The following is a 12,979-nucleotide window of genomic DNA, read 5'->3' as shown; positions in this document are numbered from 1 at the left end:
AGGTGATTCATAAAGCAGACCACAGAACCTGATTCAATGCAGAGAGTAAGCATCCTGGTAGTTGAGATTAGAGATTGAACCAGCATTGACATCAATCCTTTTAAGATTGCACTGACTTGGTCTTTAGGATGCTGTTACAGGCTGACAAGGAAAAGGTCAAACATACTGAGTCGGCATGCATAGCCAAATGCCATCATCATGTATGGCTTAATAATGTATAGCTTTTGTAATTGGTGATGACTCCTGAATCGAATGTGACTGATGAAATAATTATTATCATAGTGCAAGGAAGCTGGTTGGGAGATTTATTATGTTAGCCTGGATGCTACCAGATCTCTAGTCAGGAATTTACATGTATTCACCAGTGATTAATGCCAGATTATTAAAATGACTCTCAGTCAGACCTGGTATTTAGAAGGTCAGTGACATAGTCAATATGTAAACCTGTGAGTCAGAGTTCAGTTCTGTGTGTCTACAAACACCTATTAGACACATTAGATTAAACATGACCTTCAAGTCCTGTAGTGTTTAATAAGAGTGACACACGATTACCATCAAAGTTGAAGTATTTAATATAGATTTTGATGTGATTGCTTATTTTCAATATTTTTCAAAATAGAATGAGGTTAAGCTATAGCTCAACTCATGAAATTCAGCGCTCAGTCCTGCAACAAGGTTCACATGAAATCCTGAAACTTCTTTAATGAGCTCTGAACCTTCAAAGTTTGTACAGCCAATGAAATCTACCTCCTCTATTTTCCTTCTCTTCTCCTTTTCTCATTCTCTCCTTCTTCTCCATCTTCTGATTTCCTCTCCTTTTCTCCTTTCCTGCTCTCACGCTCCCCTTCTCTACTCTCTTGTCCTTTCATCCTTCCCTGTCTCCTTGTCTCCTTCCATATTGTGATGCTTCCAAAACATACCAAATACCAAAACATCTCCCTGAAGGATTCGCTGGGGTTTCCAATTTAAATGCAAATTTCCACTGGACTTCACAAAGAGATGGCAGAAAACCATTCAATACAGCAATGAATTATATATTTTAATGAAGCAGTAACCAGCCCTGGTCCAGGCACGCCTTCCCTGGTTCTCCCGGGGAAAGAAGAAATGAATAAATAAATATGAGATCATGGGGATGAGGAGCAGGATGACTGTGTGGATGATTGTGGATGTTGTGTGACATGATGTGGAGAACCTGGGGGCACCATTAAGTAACCGATCCCCAGCTGCCAGCGTTCAGATCCACAGCTGCCTCACATCTAGAATATAGCATTGTTCAGGCTTTGATGCACTAAATACAATGTATAGCCTGACAGAGAGACAGAGGCAGACAGGGGCTGTCTTTAAGAGCACCCTCTTTCTAGGGCCCTATTCCCTGCACAACACCCCACACACCCTTCTCAGAACTAGCACACTACGGATATAACAGGGTGTCATTTAGACCACCGACAGGGAGATGAGAATGACAGTGGCAGACGCACTGAGAGATGGGGATTGTGAAGAGCTGAATGGGGATGCAGTTTTAATTTCACCCCTGTCACTCGCCTCTATTTTCGTAAAGTTGAAATAAATATGAACTGTCAATCATCATGAAAGGCTGGAGTTTCTGAAGTACTTTTATTCCAGATTCTCCATGAAGTTTTTTGAACCAGAACTGGTTTTCGATTGATTGAAACATATGGGATTTCATTTCCACTCAGATGAGATTGACAGCCTCATTGTATGCAGTGTTTCATTTGGGAGATAACCAAAAGCAGGACAGGTCAGTTTAGAGGCTGGCAGTAGCAGTCTGTCTTTGTAGAGGCAGTAGAAGGCTCTCTGGGTCATTGTAGAGGCAGTAGATGTCTGTCTGGGTCATTGTCGAGGCAGTTGAAGTCTCTCTGGGTCATTGTATAGACAATAGAAGTCTCTCTGGGTCATTGTAAGGTAGTAGAGGTAGGTCTGGCTCTTTGTAAGGTAGTAGAGGTAGGTCTGGGTCATTATAGTGGCAGCAGAAGTCTGTCTGGGTCATTGTAGAGGCAGTAGAAGTCTGTCTGGGTCATTGTAAGGTAGTAGAGGTAGGTCTGGGTCATTATAGTGGCAGCAGAAATCTGTCTGGGTCATTGTGAGGTAGTAGAAGTCTGTCTGGGTCATTGTAGAGGCAGTAAAAGTCTGTCTGGGTCATTGTAAGGTAGTAGAGGTAGGTCTGGGTCATTGTAAGGTAGTAGAAGTCTGTCTGGGTCATTGTGGAGGCAGTAGAAGTCTGTCTGGGTCATTGTAAGATAGTAGAGGTAGGTCTGGGTCATTGTGGAGGCAGTAGAACTTTGTCTGGGTCATTGTAAGGTAGTAGAGGTAGGTCTGGATCATTGCAGAGGCCAGCAGTAGACGACTGACCACTAACATTAGAAAACTTTCTGTTTTTAAGCAGATCTCTCCAAGGTCAATTAAAGGAAATTCAACAACACCCCCCCCACCCCAAGTTCTAACTGTACAAGGTTGGTCAATTGTATCTTCAGAGAATGTTTAATTGCATGAACCAGGACAACACTGGTGAAAGAAATGTCCTGGATGTTCACTGAGCTGTAAATGAATAGACCAGTCAATTTCCACAACAGGAGATCAGACACAATAGCCTGGCGGTGTCCATGTGGTTGACGTCAGCCTGCATAGCATGCATGCAGGAACTGGCCCAAAGTTGCAAGACACTGTAGTCAATTGGGCGCAGGTGAGGCTTTTGTCTTATTCAAAGCGTTCACAGATCACCTTGACATAATGTCTGCATGCTAGTTTGAGCTCGAGAAGCATGTCATTTGACATTTAGAGACCACATGGTAACATAATGGACTCCTCAATTATTAAGGGTTAAGTTAGGAGAGACTGGATCTACTTCTCTGCTTATAAAATCTAGTCCGAACAGTTTTTCTACTTTGTTCACGCAAGACGCAACATCTTTCTCCATCCCCACACCACACAACCAACACACACATTGTCATTAAATTTTTTTCCCCCTAAATGTTGTTATTTTTTATTGTTCTAAATCATGTTTATGGTTCTTTAATGTTGTAAAACCTCCATAAGAAACAGATTGATTCTTCAACCTTTGACCTTTTCAGCTCATGTTTTTAAAGCTTCACTGGGCAATGAAAAAACAGAAGCTGTGTAAAAATGTCTTTATGAAGAGATGGGTGGTGTCCACTGGTGGGACTGACAAGGGACCCTGAGACAAACACTTTGCCACAGTCACTCCGTCCTCTCCTTCTCCACTGTTTCTTATCCTGTCCTCCTCATCCTCCCCTTACCCTCTTCTCTCCTCCTTCACTCCTCTTATTCTTTTTGATCCCACTGGCCCACTCTTTGGAGGGAGAGTGGGAAATGGATGGGTAATGGATGGGAAATGGATGGGAAATGATGGGGAAGATGAAGAGATGGCGGGTAAAGAAGTAGAGGGAAGGCTGGGCGATTTGAACAGTCACAGTATTACGATCAGGGGACCCAATTACCTTGATAGCAATATATATATTTATCAAGGTGCTTCTTAATGTTAATTACCCTAATTTTGTTTGCAGAATGACTTCGGAATATGGCACAACTGTACTCAGCCTTTTTTAACACAAAGTTACTGTGATATATATTTGTTATTGAGGTGATTGGGTCCACTTATCGTGATCCTGTGATTGTTGATATCGCTCAGTCCTAGGGTGAATGGGGGGGTAAACTTCCTGTATGAGGAAGACCTCCACGCTGCTCAGGCCTTTATTCCTGCCAGTTGGCCCTTTAAGAGCTGCTTCCTGCTGGTTCTCTGATGCAAACATTGGATGGTTATCAATACATCATCCTGATGAGCAACACATGGGAGGGAAGACTGACCGACTGGAGGACAGGAGAGATTGGAGTGAGGGAGAAAGGCAGAGAGAGAGGGTAGGGCAAAGGAAGGGGATTCCCAGGCTGATAGTACTGTTGGTATCTCTAACCCAGGCTGATAGTGCTGTTGGTATCTCTAACCCAGGCTGATAGTACTGTTGGTATCTCTAACCCAGGCTGATAGTACTGTTGGTATCTCTAACCCAGGCTGATAGTGCTGTTGGTATCTCTAACCCAGGCTGATAGTACTGTTGGTATCTCTCTAACCCAGGCTGATAGTACTGTTGGTATCTCTCTAACCCAGGCTGATAGTACTGTTGGTATCTCTATAACCCAGGCTGATAGTGCTGTTGGTATCTCTAACCCAGGCTGATAGTACTGTTGGTATCTCTAACCCAGGCTGATAGTACTGTTGGTATCTCTAACCCAGGCTGATAGTACTGTTGGTATCTCTAACCCAGGCTTATAGTACTGTTGGTATCTCTCTAACCCAGGCTGACATGCTCCTTTGTCTCTTCCTCCAGATGGCCAACACTGTGACGTCACTGTGCTGTGTGGTTCTGGCTGCGGTGGTGGTGGCCTATGCTCAAAGACGCAGCCAAACAGGTTAGAAACCCTCCTCTACTCCTACACTACTACTACTGTTCTCTAATCAAACACTACTATTACTATTCTCTACTCGATCACTACTACTGCTGTTCTCTACTCAAACACTACTACTGCCATCCCCTATTCAAACTGTACTACTGCCATCCCCTATTCAAACAATACTACTACTCCATTCTACACCTATACTACTACTTATATTCTCTACTCCAACACTTCTACTACACTCCTCTGCTCCAACACTAGTACTATCCTCCTCTACTCCAGCACTATGATTGCCCTCTCCTACTCCAACACTACTACTACTGAGCTCTAACTCTCCAACATACTAGCTCTGACGTACCGCGGCACTGCGCTGTGATAAACCAGAAGTTATTTCATATCAAATGGTCTGCTGTGATTGGCTCACAGCATTGTAGTGCAGAAGCAGTCCAGAACGTTTGGTCTTGTGTATGCGTTAGATTTATCCAACGTATGCCTCAAATTGTATGCATGGTAGCAGTGTGGAAGTAGTAGCGAACGTTGAATGTCAAACTTTTTTTGGACTTTCTTATAAAAATTTTAACATGTATATTTGTTGACATCACATTAACTACAACATTAATAGTACACATTTCATATGTGTTGTGCAAGCATATCCCTAAAAATAAAAGCTTGGAGGTTATTGCAGTTCTCATTCATCAATGACACCAATGGCTGAGATAGCGAAAACATTTGGGGACTTTCACCGACTGGTTGAAGAGCTTCGGCTTTTGGGAGAGGAATTTCGTAGCTATTTTCATCTGGACCAAGGCCAATACAATCAATTGTTCCAGATGTCAGGACCACGGACCAAAATGGACACCAAGTAGTGCGCTTTAATTTGTCTAGTTGAACGCCTGGTCAGTTGTCTCCAATACGAAAAATTTAACTAATTTGTAGTGTTTAATACCGTAACTGAAATGAGGAACTAAACCATCATAAGGATAGGGCTTATAAGAAATCCTATGTTATGTAACCTGCTTTCACAATCTTTATTGCGTTGAGTTTTCATGAGAAATTTTGTTTAGCTCCACCGTGTTTTTTAGCTCCACCGTGTTGTTTAGCTCCACCGTGTTGTTTAGCTCCACCGTGTTGTTAAGCTCCACCGTGTTGTTTAGCTCCACCGTGTTGTTTAGCGCCACCGTGTTGTTTAGCGCCACCGTGTTGTTTAGCACCTCCGTGTTGTTAAGCTCCACCGTGTTGTTTAGCTCCACCGTGTTGTTTAGCGCCACCGTGTTGTTTAGCGCCACCGTATTGTTTAGCGCCACCGTGTTGTTTAGCTCCACTGTGTTGTTGTTTTGCTCCACTGTGTTGCTGTTGTCCAATTGTTGTTATTTTGTTTTACCCTCCAGTAAGTGTTGTTCATGGGTGGGAGGCTGGGTGGGTCCTCAGAGGCCTGTTTTTCTCCTGTCTTTTTTCCCTTCTTCCTCTCATTCTCCCTTCTGCCCTTCCTCTGCCCCCCCCCCCCCCAACATCACAGGACTGAGGTCAGACATCCACTGGGCTGCTTGACTGTGGTTCTGCTGATCTGGCTGGCAGGGGGTTGGTTGGCAGCCCAAGATCCCCTGGGAAGGAAGTACACACTGCTAGAGAGGAGAAGAATGGGGTGGAGGGATGAGTGGAGGAAGGTTGAGGAGTGGAGGGGAGAGGAGAACAGGGGTGAGGAGGGTGAGGAGAGGAGAGAAGGGGTAAGGAGAGGAGAGAAGGGGTGAGGAGAGGAGAGAAGGGGTGAGGAGAGGAGGGGTGAGGAGACTGATACAGCGTTTTTTTTTTTTACTTTTCAAATTAACCACCAAGGCACCAACATGCATACAGCACAAATAACCTGAACCAAATATTTATATGAACACTACAAAAATCCAAATAAATACAAAAATTACCTGGACATTTTTATATATATATATATATATATATATATATATAAACGCAGGTTATATCATATTTTATTCAGACAAAATATTGTATATTTTTTGTTTTAGTATGTTTCAGATATTTTATATAGATATTTAGTTAATTCCTGAAAATCCTAAACTGGGGTGAGTTTTCATAAACTAGCATTTATGAATAAAATGTTAAGCTATGAGAATCACATTATTGAGGGGGTGTTAACGAAGTGGAGACAGAATCATTCTCCTGGTTTCAGGAACAATGGTATTAATTGGAATTTCATAGTTGGAACCTTTTAGCAACTAAGTGTGGAACCTACAAGACCCAAACCCAGAACTCTAATACCACAGCAATGATGTTGAAGTAGGAAGCCGTTGTGTTGCAGAGTAACGGTTCAAGCATTTCCCCCCTGCATTTAAACTAGGCAATTTCTCCTAATTTGCATCTCCAGGTACCTAATGTAAGTGTAAGTCATATTTAAAAGATAATTTCTCTCTTTTTCAAATATGGAGTTGATTTTAGGGATTATAAACTTCCCCAAGTTCCCTAAGGGATTTTTAAGGTGATTAATCTTATTTTTCATTTCTTTTCGGGGGTAGCTAAATGTTGGGGAAGTTTATAATGGTTTAAGAAAACTCTAGTTTCTCTTGGCCAATACTACAGAATAAATCAGTGTCTAACAGCATCTATCAGTGTCTCAGTATCTGTGGGTATTTATCAATATTTCAGTATCTGTGGGAATTTTTCAGTAACTCAGTATCTGTGGGTATTTATCAATATTTCAGTGTCTGTGGGTATTTATCAGTATTTCAGTATCTTTGGGTATTTATCAGTCTCAGTATCTGTGGGTATTTATCAGTGTCTCAGTATCTATGGGTATTTTTCAGTAACTCAGTATCTGTGGGTATTTATCAGTCTCAGTATCTGTGGGTATTTATCAGTGTCTCAGTATCTGTGGGTATTTTTCAGTAACTCAGTATCTGTGGGTATTTATCAGTCTCAGTATCTGTGGGTATTTATCAGTGTCTCAGTATCTGTGGGTATTTTTCAGTAACTCAGTATCTGTGGGTATTTATCTGTGTCTCAGTATCTGTGGGTATTTATCAGTAACTCAGTATCTGTGGGTATTTATCTGTGTCTCAGTATCTGTGGGTATCTATCAGTGTCTCAGTATCTGTGGGTATTTATCAGTGTCTCAGTATCTGTGAGTATTTATCAGTGTCTCAGTATCTGTGGATATTTATCAGTGTCTCAGTATCTTTGGGTATCTATCAGTCTCAGTATCTGTGGGTATTTTTCAGTAACTCAGTATCTGTAGGTATTTATCAGTTACTCAGTATCTATGCAAGGACATCACTCCCAGAATCTGTCAGTACTGTTTATACGACTATTTTTCAAAAACACTATTAGCATCTATCAGTTTTTAGCAGTATATTTTATGATTATCTATCAGAATACACATTATGAAGCCACACTCTCCAAATTATTCATTTGTTATTGTTAAATGTTAAACTAGAAAAACAGTGTTTAAATGTTAAGAATTATTTTAAATATTTTGCATCCCTTAGACAGACAGACCAGTAGATGGATGAACAGACAATGGTCACAGTGAAACAGACAGAGGAATCACAGACCTAGAGACAGAGGGTAATCACAAGCATAAAGACAGAGAGGAATCACAGACCTAGAGACAGAGGGTAATCACAAGCATAAAGACAGAGAGGAATCACAGACCTAGAGACAGAGGGGAACCACAGACACAAATCACAGACGTAGACAGAAGGGAATCACAGACATGCATCATAGTTCTGGGTGACTCATTTGACCTGTCATTCACAGCAGAATTGCGCCTTGTTATCAGAATCAGGGTTGTCCTTTTATCTCTCATTCTCCTCAGAAGAGGCATGTTAACTGACAATGAGAGGCCAGGGTTAGGGACCCTGAAACACACACACACCTATTTGAGCATGGTGACATCATGATGTGTGTGTTGGTTTGAGTGTGTATTCAGGATGGTGATTCCACTGTGGTGACTGGGTTTTTATTGATATCAGTCCATATCCTGATTCTATGCAGTGTTTTCTTTTTTAGCAGTGATGTCATCCATCAACAGACATGCAGTCAGCAGACAGAGACGTCTCATTACATCATCTTTGATGATGTATTGTTAACGTCACCCTCTCCTGTTCTCTAGCTCCTCTGATCTCCTCTCCAGCTCCTCTGATCTCCTCTCCATCTCTTCTCCTCTCTCTGCTTCCTTTCTTTCTTTATTTAATGTATTAGTAGTATTTAGTTGTGATGTATTTGTTGTATTGAGTATAATGTATTAGTAGTATTTAGTTGTGATGTATTTGTTGTATTGAGTATAATGTATTTGTAGTATTTAGTGGTTATGTATTAGTAGTTTTAAGTATAAATGTACATATTTGTAACATTACGTAGTATTGTCATGGTAATATTTAGCTGTAATGTCTCAGTCATGTTAATTCATAATTAGTTTTACTTGTATCCCTATAGAATTTGAAATTCTCCTTAGGAGCTTAATCAACCCTTTAAGGTTGGGTTTATCTCAGGCATTGATGGGCTGGATATGTTTTGAAGGAAACTAGGCACTCATAGTTAACCATGGATACACTGGGATCAGCTTCATTAAACTATGCAGTACTCTTACAGCATTGAATAATACAGCTGTTACTACTTAAGACTTAGTGTAATACTAATACAGCTGTTACTACTTAAGACTTAGTGTAATACTAATACAGCTGTTACTACTTAAGACTTAGTGTAATACTAATACAGCTGTTACTACTTAAGACTTAGTGTAATACTAATACAGCTGTTACTACTTAAGACTTAGTGTAATACTAATACAGCTGTTACTACTTAAGACTTAGTGTAATACTAATACAGCTGTTACTACTTAAGACTTAGTGTAATACTAATACAGCTGTTACTACTTAAGACTTAGTGTAATACTAATACAGCTGTTACTACTTAAGACTTAGTGTAATACTAATACAGCTGTTACTACTTAAGACTTTGTGTAATAGTAATATCTAAATTATTCTTAGAGCTCGCAGGATGATGCTCTGCAAAAACACATTAAGTACTAGAATTCACAGTTAAACCGCTGTCTTGTTCTGCAAAATATTTTTATCTTACTGTCCCGATCCTGCAAAAGTTATAACCACCAAACTTTCCTTTCCAGGCCCAGTTACAACCACTCCTGTCCCATCCCATCTCATTTCCATTAGCAAAACAGTCACCCGGATTAGGGGTCTAACCGTAAGATCGGGTGTAGCATGATTGGTTGAGGGCTGAATATGGTGTTGGCTGGTTGGTTCAGGGTTAAAGTGGGTGTGGTCTGATTAGTTGTGCTGTGAGGCATTAATATGCTGCTGCATTAGACTATTCCAAATGAACAGTACTCACAGACTTGATCTTTGTGTCCCAAAATGGCGCCTAACCTCGTACATAGTGCGCTACTTGTAACCCTAGTCCTATTAGGGAATGGCTGCCATTTTGAAATGACCCTGTCTATTTTTCTTCTCCTGCTGGGATTAGTCTCACTATGTGTCCCAGAGACATGTTGTAAAGCTATGATGTAATCTGAGATTACAGAACTGACAGTCTTCTGATGGAGTGTGGGTTGTGTCATGATGAAAAAGCAAAGCTTTAGTAAACCCTCATCTAATCTGATGGACTCAGAGAATTTTGGACGTGTGTGTGAGTGTGAGTGTGAGAGAGATCATGTCACCCTAAAATGCGACTGCTGTGTGAAAATGTGCTATTGTTTTTTTTTTTTTTATTGCCTTTTAGCTTCCTTGACTCTGATTGACATATCTTTCGTCCTCATGTTGAGGGACTCCAATAGCAGACTCTAATGGCAAAGACCAAACTGACAATCAAGACCCGCGATTGATATCTCTTTAATCTCTGCACAAATGAATTGACTTACCAGAAACAATTGTCAACTGTTGCTGTGCCCTTTTGGTGCCCTAGAAAAAGAAAGAAAGTGTTTAAAAATACTCTGAAATTAAAGCTGAGAATCTATACTTGAACCATATAGTATTTGTTTGATTTCAAAATCAAACATTTGTAGTATGGAGACAAAAGGAGAAATGCTAAATGTCTTAATTATTAGGGCACTAGCTCTGTCTTTGTTGATAATAGAGACTCCCTGTTTTGTTTTTGTTTACTATTTCTTAACCACCCCATTGTAACTTATGTTGAAAAGGAGAGCTGTCAATTTGAGTTGTCTTGCAGAATGCAGGTTTTCCATCCCCACGACACGGTGTTGCCACCACCCTACTTCACAGTGTGGATGCTGCTCTTAGGGTGATTTCTTGTATTGGGTTTGTGCCAAAAGTTACACTTTGCACTTAGGTCAGAATGTTCCATATTAGTTTTCCTTACTTTAGGATTAGGTACATTTGGGAATGCGTTTAATCTGATTATCAGTATTTTTCAATAATAACACAGGGAAATCATATTCATTGCAAAGCAGAGACTTTACTGACTCATTTGGTGTCTAGAAACATGTGTTTGGTGTTGTCCTTCAGCTCCTACAGACACATTCACTCAGTAACTATACATCCCAAATTGCACACTATCACCTATATAGTGCACATTGTCTCCAGTCAGTAGTAGGGCACAATGTAGGGAGTAGGAGGGGGTTTGAGCAACATGCAGAGGGTTCAACCCCTCCACTTACTGCCTGACCCACAATACAAGCAGTGTTTAGGATATATCTGAGACGTGAAGAAAGAGGACCTTCAAAGCGTTAGTGAGAGAGGGAGAGTGAGAGTCCAAGAGGGACAGAGCGATGGATAGTGAAAGAGTGAGAGTGGGAGACGAACATAGAAATACCAGGGGAGAGACATAGAGAGAGGAATAGAGAATGGAGACATTTCACACATCTAAAACCAGGTCTTGACTGCAACACGTTTCACAGGCACGCAAACCAACGTGGTCTTGTCCAAAATACGCTACCATGTGCCGATTCGGCAGTTACAAAATAATGTTTAGATCAGTTTAGGTTAGGGAGCAAAACCATCCAGTTCAAATGCATCATCCAAGTCTCTGCTTGTCAATAAGTGTCTTTCCTCTGTCGTTGATTATCAGACTAAACTCATTTTGACCTTCGTTCCAAATGCCCCTCTCTGTTCAAGCCATGGAGGGGCAGATAATAGGGTGCTATTTGGGACTCCTCCCGTGTGTCTTTGAAGAGGGGAAGTCATGGGAAGATATTTATTTATTTAGCTGCTCAGTGAAGAATGGGCCATTTTCTCTATTCTGTGATGAGAGCCTTTAGTGGATGATACCATCCTAGCTGCCAGCGTCCTCCCTCCCTGAAGGGCTCGTGTTGAAACAAGTCCGTTCTATTGGAAATATGATGCTTTTTGGGAAATACATTTCTGTGGGTGATATTTAATCTCTCCTCAAATTAATGTGTATTCACAACAAACAAACCTGCCGAAATTTACATAACAAACATGTTATCTTATTATCCAAATGACATCATCATTCATCCTCCTGTTCTGCTGTTCAGATAAACAACAGAAGATAAATGTCAGGCTGGGGATGAAGACAGACAGATCCATTTATCCTGGGCTCTGATTGGTTCTTAATTGGACCAATGGGCCATAGTTCCCGGCCATGGCTGATAGCATCTCTCAGTAAATGGACTCTTTGTTACAATCACAGAAATGGAGGCCGACTGACTGGCCGTGATTGAGATCTGACTGTCTCTCCCTTCATTTTGTGTGTCCACAACTGCACCATATTTAGATAGTACACTACTGATAAAAGACCAGGACTCTGGTGAAAAGTGGTGAACTATAAAGCTGATAAGATGCCATTGGGAAGGCATTTATTCATTCAGTCTTTAGATGGGAGTCATGGTGTTGACCATGTTCTACAAGGGTGGGCTACTGGGTTCGTGATGCAGACCCAATACTGTTCCACATGGCTGGATGATTGGGTTCATGGTCCTCAACCAATACTGTTCTACTGGGCTGGACTGCTGGGTTTATAGTTCTGACCCAGTACTGTTCTACTGGGCTGGATGATTGGGTTCATGGTTTCTGTCCCTTACCAACTTATTCAATGTCTATAATTAACAATGTTATTATTTGGAGGCTGTGAGACACTATGTCCTTAACTTCTACTGTATTTCCTGTTGGAGGTCAAAGTCCATTAAAGCAAAAATAATATATGCTGCCTGAAGATGTAAAATTCTTGGAACACTGATAATCTGTGCTCATTCACTTTAGTTAGGGTTAGGTTTATGGTTAGATTTTGGGATTTGTGTTAGGGTTGGGATCCCATTGGTACCACATTCAGCATATGAAGTAATTTGTGAAGTACTTTCTGAAGACAGATTGGTGTTGAGCATGTTGAGGTTTGTTCATTACCCTCATCAGCATGTTGAGGTTCCTTCTTTACCCAGGTCAGCATATTAAAGTTCATTCTTTACGCCTGTCAGTATGTTGAGGTTTGTTCTTTACCCAGGTCAGCATGTTGAGGTTTGTTCTTTACGCCTGTCAGTATGTTGAGGTTTGTTCTATACCCAGGTCAGCATGCTGAGTTCGTTCTTTACCCAGGTCAGCATGTTGAGGTTTGTTCT

At 41.0% G+C, this 12,979-nt stretch overlaps 1 protein-coding gene across 3 annotated transcripts in view; it reads left to right on the top strand.

Annotated features, from left to right (window-relative positions):
• Positions 1–12,979, top strand: part of cntfr (ciliary neurotrophic factor receptor) — a 214,643-nt gene that overhangs the window by 69,383 nt on the left and 132,281 nt on the right. For 2 of the 3 annotated variants that reach the window (XM_020042725.3, XM_013140250.4), the window contains one exon: positions 4,362–4,443. In XM_020042725.3, coding sequence (XP_019898284.1) covers positions 4,362–4,443 — 82 coding nt within the window. Of the gene's footprint in view, positions 1–4,361; positions 4,444–12,979 lie in introns of those variants that run through there. The other variant, XM_034290113.1, reaches the window with a different exon arrangement.

The sequence above is a fragment of the Esox lucius genome, chromosome 23 (genome assembly GCF_011004845.1).
Source record: "Esox lucius isolate fEsoLuc1 chromosome 23, fEsoLuc1.pri, whole genome shotgun sequence".
Lineage (NCBI taxonomy): Eukaryota > Metazoa > Chordata > Actinopteri > Esociformes > Esocidae > Esox > Esox lucius.
This window is presented reverse-complemented; position numbering and strand designations above follow the sequence as displayed.